General features: G+C 45.6%; 1 protein-coding gene across 1 annotated transcript in view; it reads right to left on the bottom strand.

The window, feature by feature from the left end:
• Positions 1 to 16,553, bottom strand: part of LOC137524662 (uromodulin-like) — a 115,120-nt gene that overhangs the window by 37,385 nt on the left and 61,182 nt on the right. The window contains exons 8-9 of the mRNA XM_068244785.1: positions 11,176 to 11,970; positions 4,442 to 4,552 (exon numbers count right to left, since the gene is read on the bottom strand). Of these exons, the coding sequence (XP_068100886.1) occupies positions 4,442 to 4,552; positions 11,176 to 11,970 (906 nt within the window). The remainder of the gene's footprint in view (positions 1 to 4,441; positions 4,553 to 11,175; positions 11,971 to 16,553) is intronic.

Genomic DNA, 16,553 nt, shown 5'->3' with positions numbered 1-16,553 from the left:
GCACGTTTGCGATTTATGCAGTGCTAATGATCCCATAGGGATATAATAGTAACAGGACTTTGCTGATCGCCAGCGATCAGCTAAGCGCTGCAAAGCACCCCAGTGTGAACCAGCCCCTTTACAAAGCACATCTCTGAGTTCTCAGAGTTGAGTCTGTGCCCTCCCACACACAATCTGATGTGACAAAGCATAAAGATGTACACCAAGTAGTGGCTCCTCCCACAGAGTTGAGCCTGTGCCCTCCCCCACACAATCTGATGTGACAAAGCATAAAGATGTACACCAAGTAGTGGCTCCTCCCACAGAGTTGACCACTAATGTCTTCAGTTTAGCTGCTTCAGGTCAGGTAACACACTTTTCAGACAGTATTTTGGAAGCAGAAGTCTTCGAATGACACGGCTGTCCACAGTACAGCGCTGCGATCTACAATGTAAATAGATGTCCTAACAGTCTGCTAGCAGTGATCGCCGCTGGTAGACTGATGAAGGAGCAGAGCTCCGTCATACAAGCAGGGCCAGATTTAGGGCAAGGCCACCTAGACCGCCTGACCGCAGTACTCTGCTGCTAGCCGCCTATGCAGCAGCCACCTTGCTCTCTGTGCACATTTGCATTGTGGCCGGCGGCTATGGACTTGGGCAGTATTGGAGACGGAAAGTAAAAGAAAACTTCTGCACTGGAGACGAGTGGAGAAATGAGTGACACTGATGTCTGCTGAAGACGAGCTGGCTACCTATACTGAAGGGGGTAGGAAAAGGAGGGATTAAGGGAGTCATCTGGCTGCCTATACTCGAGGGAAGGGGGAGGGGTCATCTTACTACCTATACCAAAGGGGGGCGGCTGGTGACAGTGGCCTTGGGCGGTAAAGAGTACAAATCCGGCCCTGCATACAAGTGGGGATGCGTGTGCCTCGGCACACGCAATCTCCTGCAAAACCCCGCCCCAGGACTTGATGCCTTTCGGCGTTAGGCGGTCCTGGGGCTGCCACCTTCCTGACGCCTATCGGCGTTAGGTGGTCGGGAAGGGGTTAATGTAGCACAATTTCATCACTGATGCTAGCCTTTGGAGTGTATTGATAACAAGACTTGAAGGACACTGCGTCCATTATGTCTAAAAATAAATTCCTATTTTGATTCAACAAACCCTTTTCTATTTAACCTCAGTTCATCTTAAATTATCTGGACCATATTTATACTACATATAATTTATTTATTTTGCATGGTGCAGGTTTAACTTTAATTGGTGCTGTGATAAATTGTTCACAGATAGTGCAGTCATTTCCACTGAAGAGTTTTGTCTTTTTTTAATGCAGTTTTGACTAAGGGCCTGGAACCTATGCCAGGCCAGCCAGTTTGGCTTTTAGCCTTGTCCCTTGTATGAAGAGATTTCTCCAGATTCTCCAAATAAATTCTTTATTGATATTATGTACTGAGATTGGTAAAGTCCATAAATTCTTTATGGTTTTATGTTAAAAAATAATATTCTTAAATTGTTCTGTAAAATATCTTCCAGTTTCACTGTGTGGTTTACCCGACCCTATCTTTGCTCCTGACAGATTCCGATTTTACAGGATGCTTTTCTTATACCTAGTCATGTTACTGACCTGTTAGTTATTAACCTAATGTGAGATGTTTCCCTGGGTGGATTTTTTTATTTGTTTATTACACGATGTTTTTGCAACAGCCATGTTTTTTAAAACTTATTCATACCATCAAAATGAGCATATATTTTTCATAAAATGACTAAAATGTCTCTGTTACGACATTTAGAATATTGTGTTTGTACTATTTCCAATTCAATATAGTGCGTAAAGGGGCACTACAGCTTAAAACTGTAAAATTTAAAATATGCGCAAACATATACAAATAATAAGTACATTTTTTCCAGAGTAAAATGAGCCATAAATTCCTTTTCTCCTATAATGCTGTTACTTACAGTAGGCAGTAGAGATCTGACAGAAGTGACAGGTTTTGGACTAGTCCATCTCTTTATAGGGGATTCTCAGGGATATATTTATTTTCAAAAGCACTTGGTGAATGGCAGTCGCTCTATCCAACTGCCAAAAAACTGTGTAGGGAGCAGGAAAGCTGGCCAGCATCATTGTTTAAATCCTTTTTTTGGGAATGTCTTTTTAAAGAGTAAAAGCCTTGCTGAGAATCCCCTATGAAGAGATGGACTAGTCCAAAACCTGTCACTTCTGTCAGATCTCTACTGTCTACTGTAAGTGACAGCATTATAGGAGAAAAGTAATTTATGGCTCATTTTACTCTGGAAAAAATACTTCTTATTTGTATGTGTTTGCACATACAGTGGCTTGCAAAAGTATTTGGTCCCCTTGAAGTTTTCCACATTTTGTCACATTACTGTCACAAACATGAATCAATTTTATTGGAATTCCACGTGAAAGACCAACACCAAGTGGTGTACACGTGAGAAGTGGAACGAAAATCAGACATGATTTCAATTTTTTTTTACAAATAAATAACTGCAAAGTGGGGTGTGCGTAATTATTCAGCCCCCTGAATCAATACTTTGTAGAACCACCTTTTGCTGCAATTACAGCTGCCAGTCTTTTAGGGTATGTCTCTACCAGCTTTGCACATCTAGAGACTGAAATCCTTGCCCATTCTTCTTTGCAAAACAGCTCCAGCTCAGTCAGATTAGATGGGCAGCGTTTGTGAACAGCAGTTTTCAGATCTTGCCACAGATTCTCAATTGGATTTAGATCTGGACTTTGACTGGGCCATTCTAACACATGGATATGTTTTGTTTTAAACCATTCCCTTGTTGCCCTGGCTTTATGTTTAGGGTCGTTGTCCTGCTGGAAGGTGAACCTCCACCCCAGTCTCAAGTCTTTTGCAGACTCTAAGAGGTTTTCTTCCAAGATTGACCTGTATTTGGCTCCATCCATCTTCCCATCAACTCTGACCAGCTTCCCTGTCCCTGCTGAAGAGAAGCACCCCCAGAGCATAATGCTGCCACCACCATATTCGACAGTGGGGATGGTGTGTTCAGAGTGATGTGGAGTGTTAGTTTTCTGCCACACATAGCATTTTGAATTTTGACCAAAAAGTTCCATTTGGGTCTCATCTGACCAGAGCACCTTCTTCCACAAGGAATTCTCCAAGGTGCTTGGTAAGCAGCTAATCAGGTAACAAGTTACCTGAAACAATCTGCCGGTGCCTTGTCTCAGCTGGATTGCTCAAACAGCTAATGTCATATCAAAAGTAAAAGAAGAGACGGCACACCACTGGCTGCAATCAAGGTGCTGTGTATTAGCGAACAAGTCACATAACTTGACTTGTTCGCTAATACACAGCACCTTGATTGCAGCCAGTGGTGTGCCGTCTCTTATTTTACTTTTGATATGACACCTTCTTCCACATGTTTGCTGAGTCCCCCACATGGCTTGTGGCAAACTGCAAACGGGACTTCTTATGCTTTTCTGTTAACAATGGCTTTCTTCTTGCCACTCTTCCATAAAGGCCAACTTTGTGCAGTGCACGAATAATAGTTGTCCTATGCACAGATTTCCCCACCTGAGCTGTAGATCTCTGCAGCTCGTCCAGAGTCACCATGGGCCTCTTGACTGCATTTCTGATCAGCACTCTCCTTGTACGGCCTTTGAGTTTAGGTAGACGGCCTTGTCTTGGTAGGTTTACAGTTGTACCATACTCCTTCCATTTCTGAACGAACGCTTGAACAGTGCACCGTGGGAGGTTCAAGGCTTTGGAAATCTTTTTGTAGCCTAAGATTGCTTTAAATTTCTCAATAACTTTATTCCTGACCTGTCTGGTGTGTTCTTTGGACTTCACTGTGTTGTTGCTCCCAATATTCTTTTAGACAACCTCTGAGGCCGTCACAGAGCAGTTGTATTTGTACTGGCATTAAATTACACACAGGTGCACTCTATTTAGTCATTAGCACCCATCAGGCAATGTCTACGGGCACTCAGACCAAAGGGGCTGAATAATTACGCACGCCCCACTTTGCAGTTATTTATTTGTAAAAACTGTTTGGAATCATGCATGATTTTCGTTCCACTTCTCACGTGTACACCACTTTGTATTGGTCTTTCACGTGGAATTCCAATAAAATTGATTCATGTTTGTGGCAGTAATGTGACAAAATGTGGAAAACTTCAAGGGGGCCGATTACTTTTGCAAGCCACTGTATTTTAAATGTTACAGTTTTTCGCTGTAGTGCCCCTTAAATGATTTGCAAATCAGCATTCTGTTATTTATATTTTGCTCAGTCACAAGTTTTTTCAAGAGAGTTTAGACAAATAATTCCTATATTTCTCAGTAATTCTCTGCCTCCATAATGGGCTTGCTGGAGCCCTAATTAATTGGTATAGTCGTATAGATTCTGAATTTTACATTGATTAGTCCAACCCTGAGTTCAGTTATTCAAGTAAATAAAAAATGTATAGAGATAGACCTACCAGAAACTTTATACTTATCCTTGCAGTAACAGCCATAGCTACCATCTTTCAGTTTCCACTCTTCATCTGCCTCACATGTTACTGATGAATTCACTGTAGCTGGATCTAATTCTGTTGTTGAGAAAAGGGGTTTTAGTAAATAAAAACAAACAAAAAAAAAAAAGAAGAAGAAAAAAAAGAAAGATAGCAAGAAAATATCCTGCAATTAATCTGGATCTAAAGTAAAATAAAGACAGCGGCCCATCACACAGAAGAGTCATAATAGCGCTGCGCAGTATGTTGGTGCTCTATAAATACAATAAATAAATAAATAATAGGGAGAATATTGATAGACTCATGTCTCCTTTTGGCTTCCAGTACATAATTTACAGTGATAACACTCAGATGTAGCTGTCTACCCCTGTTCTGCATCATCTTGTCTTTTCATTTTAGGTCCTATTTGCACTTAATGAGTTGCATTTAGTTGTGTCATGTCAAATCCCATTTTGGCAAATGGGATGGTGTCACGGAACAGCCGTGAGAAACGCAGGCGAATTGGAAGGATCCGCACAGTCCAATTTCTGATCGCTTTCTGGCTAAATCTCTGCAGCCATTACAGGAATCAGAACTGACATTCCTGGGGGTTTTTTTTGTCTTTCCCTCCTTCCACCAAATGGCAAGAGCCTGCCGCAGAGTGTCCCTGGCTTCAAGCTGTGCTGATGGCCCATCCATCAGATATAGTTGATAAGCAGGATGGCAGAACCAATTCAGTTGAGAAGAAGTCAGACATTCTGGCTCCCCTCCCAGCAGGGGAGCTGACACGTAGCTTGCTGCCACAAGCTTGAAAAGAACCGTCACCTAGGAATGACCTGCTGTAAATCCCAGATGTATATCATATTCCATAAACTGCTATATGTGTCATATTTTCTGTATTGCCAGACTGGCAGGCCCTCCAAACTAACAAAGCATGTAGGGCCCTGTCTGGCGCTGGTTCTGAGAATGTTTCAGAACATTCTGAGGTAAAGACTGCCAGTTAGGCAGTTCAAAAGTGCCCTGATGATACCACAGGGGTCCCACCCCTAATGTTTGGTATCAGGCTGCTGGGTAAAGCGAGACAAACCTGAAAATGTTAGTAAATCTGCCCTGACCTGTACGGTTCTGTGAGATAGAGCCCATATATGGTTAGATATGATTTCTGGTCCCCAGGACAAGGGGAGGACTCATCTCATCTTCTAAGGGGGTGTGTGGCTCCCGCCCTCACTCCCTCCTACTGGATCAGGGGCATAAGAATGGCAGAGGAGCCAAACTCAGTGTCCTCCACACTGAAATTCCATCTTGATCACATCTGTGCCAGCTTGAGGATATGCTGGCATCCACCTGGTCTGAACTCTGAACTTTGATTGAAACCAATAACTTTACAAGTTTTCCCACAAAAGGACATCTTTCCATAAACTCTAAGTATCCGTTTTTTCTCCCCTTTATTTTCATACTGTGTTATCTCATGTCTCAATAATTGTTGATTTTAAAAATTTTCTGTATATATTAATTATTTATATTGCCCGTGAATAGAGTTGGGCCGAACGGTTCGCCTGCGAACGGTTCCAGGCGAACTTTGGGGGTTCGCGTTCGCCTTAATCAGGCGAACTTTTGCGGAAGTTCGATTCGCCCCATAATGCTGTATTGAGCAAAACTTTGAGCCTCCATATCACTGTCAGCAGACATGTTATTGCCAAACACACTGCTGGAGGACCCGCCCACCCTCCCTCCTTCCTGCAAGCTAGGTCCTTATACCATTTGACTGCCTACACTAATTAGTTATGGGACAGCTGCTACACACTCTGCTAGGTAGATTTTAATTAGTCTCTTGTGGGTTTCCTCCCACCTCCCTTCTACCTATTCCCTCCTACCGGAGGGAGGAGGGTCTCTTCTGCCAGGGAATTATACTATTTTAAAAAACCAGTATGCATCATACCATAGCTGGGAATCGAACACAGATCTCACTGTTTGATAGGCAAGTCACCCTAACCACTGTACCACTACAGTAGTAAGTGAAGCTGGCCTAAAATTCACCATTTATGCTCAATGCAATAGAAACATTAGGTTGCTTAAAGGAGAACTGTAGTGAGAGGTATATGGAGGTTGCCATATTGATTTCCTTTTAAGCTATACCAGTTGCCTGGCAGCCCTGCTGATTTATTTGGCTGCAGTAGTGTGAATCACACCAGAAACAAGCATGCAGCTAATCTTGTCAGATCTTACAAAAATGTCAAACACCAGATCTGCTGCATGCTTGTTCAGGGTCTAGGGCTAAAAATATTGGAGGCAGAGGATCTGCAGGATAGCCAGGTAACTGGTATTGCTTAAAAGGAAATCAATATGGTAGCCTCCATATACCTTTCACTACAGTTCTCCTTTAAAGGGAACCTTAACTGAGAGTGATATGGATGTTTCCTGTAAACAATACCAGTTGCCTGGCAGTCCAGCTGATCTTTGTGACTGCAATACTTTGTACTTTTCGAAAAGCATGCTTATATACCATAGCTGGGATTTGAACCAAGGACTCAGTGTGTAGTAGGTATCTGTCTTACCCTCTAGACCATGAACCACACTACATGCTAAAGCTGGCATAGCATAAACCATACTACCATCATGATCAATTCGATAGAAAAAGTAGCATGATTAAGTATTTGTACTTTTCGAAAAGCATGCTTATATACCATAGCTGGGATTTGAACCAAGGACTCAGTGTGTAGTAGGCATCTGTCTTACCCTCTAGACCATGAACCACACTACATGCTAAAGCTGGCATAGCATAAACCATACATAATGGTAGTACAGTGAGACCCAGGTGCATTGAGCATAAATGGTAAATTTTAGTCCAGTTTCAGTTACTACTGAAGTGGTACAGTGGTTAGCGTGCTTGCCTACCACACAGTGAGACCCAGGTTCAAATCCCAGCCAATATGAGTTGGCTTTTATGCTACAAATCCTTAAAGGGAACCTAAACGGAGAAGGATATGGATTTTTCCTTTTAAAATAATACCAGTTGCCTAAATCGCCAGCTGATCCTGTGTCTCTAATACTTTTAGCCACAGCCCCTGAACAAGCATGCAGATCAGGTGCTCTGACTGAAGTCAGACTGGATTAGCTGCATGCTTGTTTCAGGGTGTGATTCAGCCACTATTGCAGTCACAAAGATCAGCTGGACTGCCAGTCTACAGGAAACATCCATATCACTCTCAGTTAAAGGGAAGGTTCAGGGACAGTTGGTAAAAAATAAAAATCCGAATCCACTTACCTGGGGCTTCCTCCAGCCCGTGGCAGGCAGGAGGTGCCCTCGGCGCCGCTCCGCAGGCTCCCGGTGGTCTCCGGTGGCCGACCCGACCTGGCCAGGCCGGCAGCCAGGTCGGGCCTCTTCTGCGCTCCATTGTGCGTTCCACGCCGACGCGCTGACGTCATCCGACGTCCTCCGGGCTGTACTGCGCAGGCTCAGTAGTTCTGAGCCTGCGCAGTACAGCTCGGAGGACGTCCGATGACGTCAGCGCGCCGGCGTGGAAATATAGCTTCAAATTACCTATCTATTCATGGATGTATAAAAGTGCTCACTAATGATGCAATCTTGATTGTACAACCTTACAAAATCTATGATGCTAAGTCAGGGCAGTTTGTAGGCTAAATTGCACCCAGGGCAAGGGTGTAAATTTGCGCCCCCCCCCCCCCCCACACACACACACACACAGTCCCCCTTACTCTTCAGCAGGGCCGGATTTACCATAAGGTATCATAGGCACGTGCCTACAGGCACCTGATAATGGAAAGGCGGCTCACTCCCCTCCCCAAACACCTCCCTCTTTCCCTATGCAGAGTACTGGGCGGAGTGTAAATGAGAGGTTACTCACCCTGCTCTCGACATTTTACTGAGGAGATCTCTCTTTAGTCGGGGGCACCTCTAGCTACTTAATATTGAGGGTACCTACCTAGTACTAAGGGACACCTGTAGTTACCTATGATGAGCAGAGGAAAGGAGAAGTGACAGCTTGGTCACTTCACACACTTTCGGTGTGGTTCAGCGGGGGTTTGTAGGTTCATAGAGGGTGAAGTCGAGAGTGCCAGGACATCTGTGCCTAAAGGCTCCTGTGATGTAAATCCGGGCCTGCTCTTAAGGGACAGTCACACAGTCACAGGTTACGAGTAGATCAGCCTACTTACTAGTGACCAGCCGCTCATCCAGGAGAAAGCAGGGACCAGGAAAACACACAGGCGAAGAGAGCCCGGAAGCCGACTCCTCCATGGGCACTGCGCACTGACAGCCTGCAGTACTGCTACAGTACAGCAGGGGTCATCATGCTGTGTTGACGTGATGATGACTTGACGTCTGATGCAGGCAGCTCAGGAGGAGTCAAGAAAGGTGATTGTGCTGGTAATCTTCTTTCTTCTGCCATCTGGTTGCACCGTGTGTCACCAGCTCCCTAGCGGTTATGTTTTTCTGCCTGCGCCCCCCCTTCTTCTACTTGCTGGTTTGCGCCCAGGGCGGTCGCCTTGCCTGCACTGCCCAAGAAAAAGCCCTGTGCTAAGTGAATATACTTTGAATGAATACTTTAAGTAGTTCCTCATATTACATAGAAGAGGTAAGATTATATAATTAATGGGCACCTTAATGTAAACCATAACCTGAACCGATCTGAGCTTATTGTATTTACTCCTTCTCCGTACATTCCACATACTGGTATCTCTCTATCTCTAAATGCTTCTGTCATTCTACCTATCTCACCAGTTCGCTGCCTTGGAGAAACTCTTGGCTCAGTTCGGCAGATTTAACAGTATCCGAGCTGTGAAAATTGTATCCAAACTGGACCAAAACAGGAGCAGATATTTAGACCAAGGTTTGTCATTCTGAGCAACCGCTTCACATTTGCATCTGGTTTGCACCAGTTTTGAGCTAATATGTCTTGCTCTGGTTTAGATAAAGCTGCCCCAGTGCTCTCATTCATTTTATATCTAGCACCGTACGTCCTGCTGCTTCCATCTGCAAAACATCTTCAAATGATGCTCCTTCCTGACCTGGTATACCTTAATAGTGTTAGTGCATCTTCTCATTCTCTCTAAGCTAAATATATACCTTATATACTAGTGTATAAACCAAGTTTTTAGGCCAAAAAAAGGCCCAAAAGTGGGGGTCTCAGATTATACACTCCTTGTTATGACACCCTCTAGTGGTGCCTATTATTTGCATCACTGGAGGAAGTCATGACAAGGAGACTGGCCAGGAGGAGTGGAATCAACACCCGGGCCGGCAACTTAATCCGTGCACACCCCCGCTCTTCATACCGATGGGAACACGGGGACAGAGAGGCAGGCAGCAAAAATTCTCTGCAGTGTGCGAGGGGATAACAGGTACCAATTGTAATGAATTTAAAACAGCTCTGTCCATGGAAATTGTGGCCTGATGAAACGCACACTCCCCGCTCTGCATATCCCAGCCGGGACACAGAGACAACATATGGCTGCAGCACAAATTTGTACGCGGGGTGGGGTGGGGAGATAACAGGTACCAATTGTACTAGCTGTAAAACACTCAGCACATGACAATAGTTGTGGGGGTGGGGCTTAATCAGCCGCACTGACAGCCGCACTGACATGTTTAATGCACATTAGGTACCAATATATCCGGACAGGTATGCTATACTTTCCATATTCATATTATTATTTTTTTTGCAATTGCTTTCAGTACTAAGGGAGAGGAAGCGAAGGGAGAGTTAATGTTTTAGGGTATAACCAGGAGGATTCCTACTGACAGATGCAGCCTCTTTCTGCACAGAACCTGTCTTTATGCCAACCTTGTGTCATCTACACATACTTCTCCACTCTTGCAGTTTTCACTGCATATGCCCATTCTACCCTCTCCAAGTCAATTGACTTCTCTAAGAAATGCTTTGTTCTATGCCATAAGGCCACTGCATTGTTTACCCTTAGCTTATACTCGAGTCAATATTTTCCCCAGGTTTTTTTTGTTGAAAGTTGGTGGGTCGGCTTATACTCAGGTATATACAGAAGGTCAAATCTTACTTCACTAGACTCTCTCACCTGATCATGAATGCTACTGTAAGATTTATCCACTCTCCTCCTCCCACTCCTTATTTTTTGCTTCTTCTTTTGATATCTTCATTGTTCACCAATCCAGCTCAGAATATTATTCAAACTGCCGCGGTTTGCCTTCAGATGACTTAATTATTCTCCCGTTCCTATATCTTATATCATATTCAAGCCCGGATTTACATCACTTGAGCCTATAGGCACAGATGTCCCGGCACCCTAGACTTTGTCCTTATTGAACCTACAAACCACCACTGAACTGCACCGCAAGTGTGCTGGCTAGCTCAGCAGTCACTTCTCCCTTACTTCCTTTGCCCATCATACATAGCTACAGGTGTCCCTTAGCATTAGCTAACCAAAGATACCCTCAGTATTAAGAGGCTAGTGGTGCCCCCGACTGAAGGGAGATCTCATCAGTGGAAGTCAGAGAGCTTGGTACGTAACCTCTCATTTACACTCTGCTCGGCACTCTGCATAGGAAAGGAGGGAGGGAGGCACTAGGTAAGTAGTGAGCTACCTTTCCATCATAAGGCGTCTGAAGGCACGTACCTAAAGTGCCATATGGTAAATCTGGCCCTGATCATATGTTACATATGTAGGATGGAAGGAAGCAAAAGCCAGAAAACCAAACAGTCATCACAACACTGTAATAATGTTCTTACCTGTGCAGTAGGACAATGAGCAAACAGCGCCTGGTGTTCCAGGTAGACTATATACATGGTATCCACCAGGACAAGCTTTAACCTGGACAGTTGTTGACCAGAGACAGCAGTTTCCACTCCAGGCAGCACAAACTGTGCGGTTTACAATGCCATCACTGAGCAATGGATGTGTTCCATTTAACCATACTGGGGCATCAGCACCACATCGGTGCTCGGGGACACAAGATTCCGGAAAGCGAACACCTGCACTGCCCACAAACCGATACCATCCATTCAAGGAACTGTCACAGTAATAAGTAGTATTGACATTAGATGTACTTCTCCAAGGATCATTGAGAACAGTGTTATTTGAACACGGATCATTACAGTAGTAGGATCCATAGGTATTTATACATTCTACACCCTCTCCACAGACGCCTCTTACACATTTATTTGCTTCACAGAAAAACCCATCTCCAGACGATCCAACGGGACAAACACAGGAGTAGTAGCCATTGTAATTAATACACGTTGCAGAAGAATGACACCTATTCAGGCTGGGGCTGGAGCACTCATCAATGTCAATACAGGAACCTCCTATGCTGTTGTAGCCAGTTAGGCATGTACAAGTGTAAGAACCAAATGTGTTATTGCAAACGGCAGAAGTACAGTTGTTTGACCAGGCATAGGCACACTCATCAATATCAGAACACGAGAAGCCATCTCCGATAAATCCATCTTTGCAGGAACATTGCACAGATCCAAGGTAGCCTTCACATGTCGCATTTGGGTGACATTCTGAACAGCGTTTTGCAGCTGAAAAAGTAATGGGAACAATAAATACCTACAGAATGTAAAACGATAGCTAGAAAGACCTAAACCTGATTCTTAAATGCATGATCCACAAGATGTCTGCACGTTGCAGATTTAATGGGGCCCTAGACAAGGTAGTAGATTTGGGGCCCTCATGTGGTCCTTTTAGTAAGCAGAAGTGGAGAGAGGTCAACGAAGGTGGCAGGTGGGTCTTTTGATGCCCACTAGACCCCAAGCACATGCCTAGGTTGCCTGGTGGTTTATCCAGCTCTGATCTTTGGAACAATATTACATTCCTTGTGCATAAAGAAGCCCTTTGGTTACAGGCACACACTGAGTAGCGGGTCAAAACTTCTGCTAATTACTGAATGCTGCCTTGGACTTTACCTGCCATTCAGAAAGCAGTCTAAGCACTAGCTAACAACCAGCAAGAGTGTTCTGACAGGTTTACATGTAGTGGGGAAAGTGGTCACACAATGCTACTTGCAGTCTGAGGCTTTTATATAGTAAGAATCTCTGGTTGGATTGCTCCTCAGGGTCACAATAAAGGAGTGTTTCAATCCAAAAATAATTGCAGACGCTTGTAAGTTCCTACACTGAAATTGAAATTACAGTTGTTTTAAATATGTTACATACGCAATTCTGCATTTCCAGATACATTTATTACAGTTCATTTTTGCTTTGTAGCCCTGAATGGTGAGTGAATATAAGGTCACACGTTCCATTCGCCACACACACACACCACTCACACATAAACCTCCACCCACTCAGCAACCACCCTCACACAGCTTTGTAAACCAAAGGTCGCACAATCCAACCACACACACTGCCAGCACTGTAGATAAAGAAGATCACACACTCCATGCACAGTCTCTCCCAGTACTATGCCGGGGTGAGCAGCAGAGCTGGGACAAGGTCCTCCAGCACCCAAGGCTGAGACACCAAAGTGCGCCCCTCCATCCCTGCCACCCCAGCTGTCACACACTGATTGCTATTAGACTAAGAGGGCCACAGGGCCCACAACCTCCCCAACACCTTAATATTTAGTTATATGGCTTGCAGTCACTGCTATGTATCCCCTTTTCTTATTTCTTTCTGCTTCAAACACAATTAGGAATGACAGCTGAATCAATTGTGCGCCCCCTCCTACACTGCACCCTGAGGCTGGAGCCTCTCCAGCCTATGCCTCGGCCCGGCCCTGGTGAGCAGGGAAATTTCAACACCTCAGGAAAGGGAGTAACTACTGAATTATGCCCAGGCTCGGACTGAGCTGCCGAAGTACCGTGCTTTCCCTTGGGGGCCCCAGCCCCGCCTCTTGGGGGCCCCAGTGCTGAAAAGGAGGGGGCAAGCACAGCGCAGGAAGGGGGGAAAGTGGGCACAGAGCGGTGGGGAGTGGGAAGCCTCCCCCCCTCCCTCACCTAGGGCCCCCTCCTTCCGTGCTCAGAGCTCCTCCATCCAGAATTGCAGCCAGCCAGCGGCAGCAGCGGGAACGGCTTACCGAGAGAGATTGATAGCTCTGCGTGTCACTGGTCTGGTCTTCTGCACTGACATTGTCCAATCACGCTCTCACAGTACTTGCTGTGAGAGCGTGATTGTACAGTGCAGTGCAGAAGAACCAGACCAGCAGCGGCACGCAGAGCTCTCTGATTTTCGGTAAGTGATTCCCGTTTGCTGATGCTGCTGGCTGCAATTTTGGAGGGGGGAGCTCCTAGGTGATGGAGGGGGGAGGCTTCCTCCATTCCCTGCCGCTCTGTGCCCACTGCCCCCCCTTCCAGCCTGGGGGCACCCACTAATCGGGGACACCTACAGACCTGGGGCTATCTATACTGGGGATACCTATAGACCTGGGGCTACCTATACTGGGGACACCTATAGGCCTGCCTACCAAACTGGGGACACCTATAGACCAGAGATGTCGCGAACCTCCGATTTTCGGTTCGCGAACCGGGTTCGAGAACTTCCGCGGAAGGTTCGGTTCCCGGAAAAGTTTGCGAACCGCAATAGACTTCAATGGGGAGGCGAACTTTGAAAAATAGAAAAAATTATGCTGGCCACAAAAGTGATGGAAAAGATGTTTCAAGGGGTCTAACACCTGGAGGGGGGCATTGCGGAGAGGGATACATGCCAAAAGTCCCGGGGAAAAATCTGGATGTGATGCAAAGCAGCGTTTTAAGGGCAGAAATCACATTGAATGCTAAATTGCAGGCCTAACATGCTTTCAAACATCTTGCGTGTGTATACATCAATCAGGGAGTGTAATTAGAGTACTGCTTCACACTGACACACCAAACTCACTGTGTAACGCACCGCAAACAGCTGTTTGTGTAGTGACGGCCATGCTGGACTACTGCGCAACATGGCGAGATTGCTCTTCCTCACTCAGTGATGTCAGGTAATGTGTGACTTCCTTCTCAACTTTCCATGGCATTGTTAAAAAGCTTACGTTTTGTTTTTAAATTACATTTTCTACTTGCTGTGTACTTGTTCAGTACCGCTACAATGAGAATCCTGTGGAGGCGGGCAAGTCTGCCATTGTGACCCCGGGTAATGGCCGGGGAATGAGGGGTTTGAATCCGGTGTGGAGCCTGAGCAACGGCTACCACTACACATCCAAGGAGGGCAGCGGGCAGGCATGCACATCCGCCCGCCCCGAGGTAGTGACCAAAAATAACAATACAGGAGGAGGACTTTTGAGGCCCTGCTGTGTATTTGAAATGAATGTACTTTAAATCCTTTAACGAGAACCAGTTATGGCGGGCAAAGATGACACCACATTCTTTTCACGAGAATCATATGGAGGCGGGCAAGTCTGCCATTTGTGACCCCGGGTAATGGCCGGGGAATGAGGGATGGAATCCGGTGTGGAGCCTGAGAAACGGCTACCACTACACATCCAAGGAGGGCAGCAGGCAGGCATAACAATACAGGAGGCAGACTTTCGAGGCCCTGCTGTGTATTTGAAATGAATTAACTTTAAATCCTTTAACAGGAATCCGTTATGGAGGGCAAGTCTGCCATTGTCACCGCGGAGAATGAAGGTTGGATTCCGGCCCGAAGTGGGAGCCTGCTGAGACCCATGCTGTAGCTGCCCTGACCGTGCTTTGCAGACCAGGCATCTGTGGTCAGATGGACCCTTGAGCCAGCGGAAGACAAACCAAGTCGAAAGCATTTGCCAAGAATGTTTTACGGAGGGCAAGTTTTTTTGGCCTTTTTTTAAAAAAATTTTAAATTTTTTGAAAATGATAGATGGTTGTATTTTTAAATTGTTTGAAAGTTTAGATGGTTGTATTTTTAAATTGTTTGAAAGTTTAGATGGTTGTATTTTTATTTTTATATAAAAGTGTATCCATTCTTCCTCCCCCCAGCCACGAACAATACTATGGGAACGTGGAGCAGCAGAAGACCCCTGTGACGGCTGCCGCGGTTGTTCTTTGCGGCTTGTCTTTTGAGGGGTGCTGCTTTTCCTCAGGTGTTCTTGCCATAGCTGTTTGTGCCTTCTCTCCAGGTGCCTTAGTAAAGCACTTGTCCCTACGTGACAGTTGGCCTTTCCACGGCTCAATTTTTGCTGGCAGAGACAACAGATGGCTTTGCTCCGATCTGAGACACACACGTTAAAAAATTTCCAAACCGCTGAGCCCCCCTGGGCTGATGGCGCTACGGTGGCATCAGCAGCTGACGTTGAAGGGCATGTTGGCTGTCTGGCCATAGCGGGCGATACATGGCGCCAGACACTGCCCCCAGCTGTTTCTGAGGACGAGCTCCCTCTTGTATTGCGTTCCGGAGTTGGAGCCTGATCAACGTCTACCACCACACATCCAGGCAAGGAGGGAGGCAGGCAGGCATGCACGCCCGCCCCGAGGTAGTGACCAAAAATAACAATACAGGACTCAGGAGGACCTTTTGCGGCCCTAATTGAAATGAATTAACTTTAAATCCTTTAACGGGAATCCGTTATGGAGGGCAAGTCTGCCATTGTCACCGTGGGGAATGAAGGTTGGATTCCGGCCCAAAGTGGGAGCCTGCTGAGACCCATGCTGTAGCTGCCCTGACCGTGCTTTGCAGACCAGGCATCTGTGGTCAGAAGGACCCTTGAGCCAGCGGAAGACAAACCAAGTCGAAAGCATTTGCCAAGAATGTTTTACGGAGGGCAAGTTTTTTTGCCCTTTTTTTAATTTTTTTGAAAATAATAGATGGTTGTATTTTTACATTTTTTGAAAGTTTAGATGGTTGTATTTTTAAATTGTTTGAAAGTTTAGATGGTTGTATTTTTAAATTGTTTAAAAGTGTATCCATTCAAGTGCAAGTTATGCACTGACTGCCAGGTATAATGTGCAGTCACAGATGCAGTGAAAGGTATGCAGTGACTGCAAACAGCCGTTTGTGTAGTGACGGCCGTGCTGGACTGGTGCGCACCATGACGAGAGTGCAGGTGATGGTGGCTTTTCAGCCCATATGCTCGCCCAGCTGATGTAGCTGAATGACAGAACAGTGACTGTCCAGCTGATCAAATTTGGTCTGACCACAATGAAGCAACGACCTTATTATCTTTTGTGTGCCACCCCCACCCGAGACACTCAAATAGCCGG

Source organism: Hyperolius riggenbachi, chromosome 7 (assembly GCF_040937935.1).
Source record: "Hyperolius riggenbachi isolate aHypRig1 chromosome 7, aHypRig1.pri, whole genome shotgun sequence".
NCBI classification, from domain to species: Eukaryota; Metazoa; Chordata; class Amphibia; order Anura; family Hyperoliidae; genus Hyperolius; species Hyperolius riggenbachi.
Note: the sequence above shows the minus strand (reverse complement) of the source record. Positions and strands in the feature narration are given on the sequence as shown.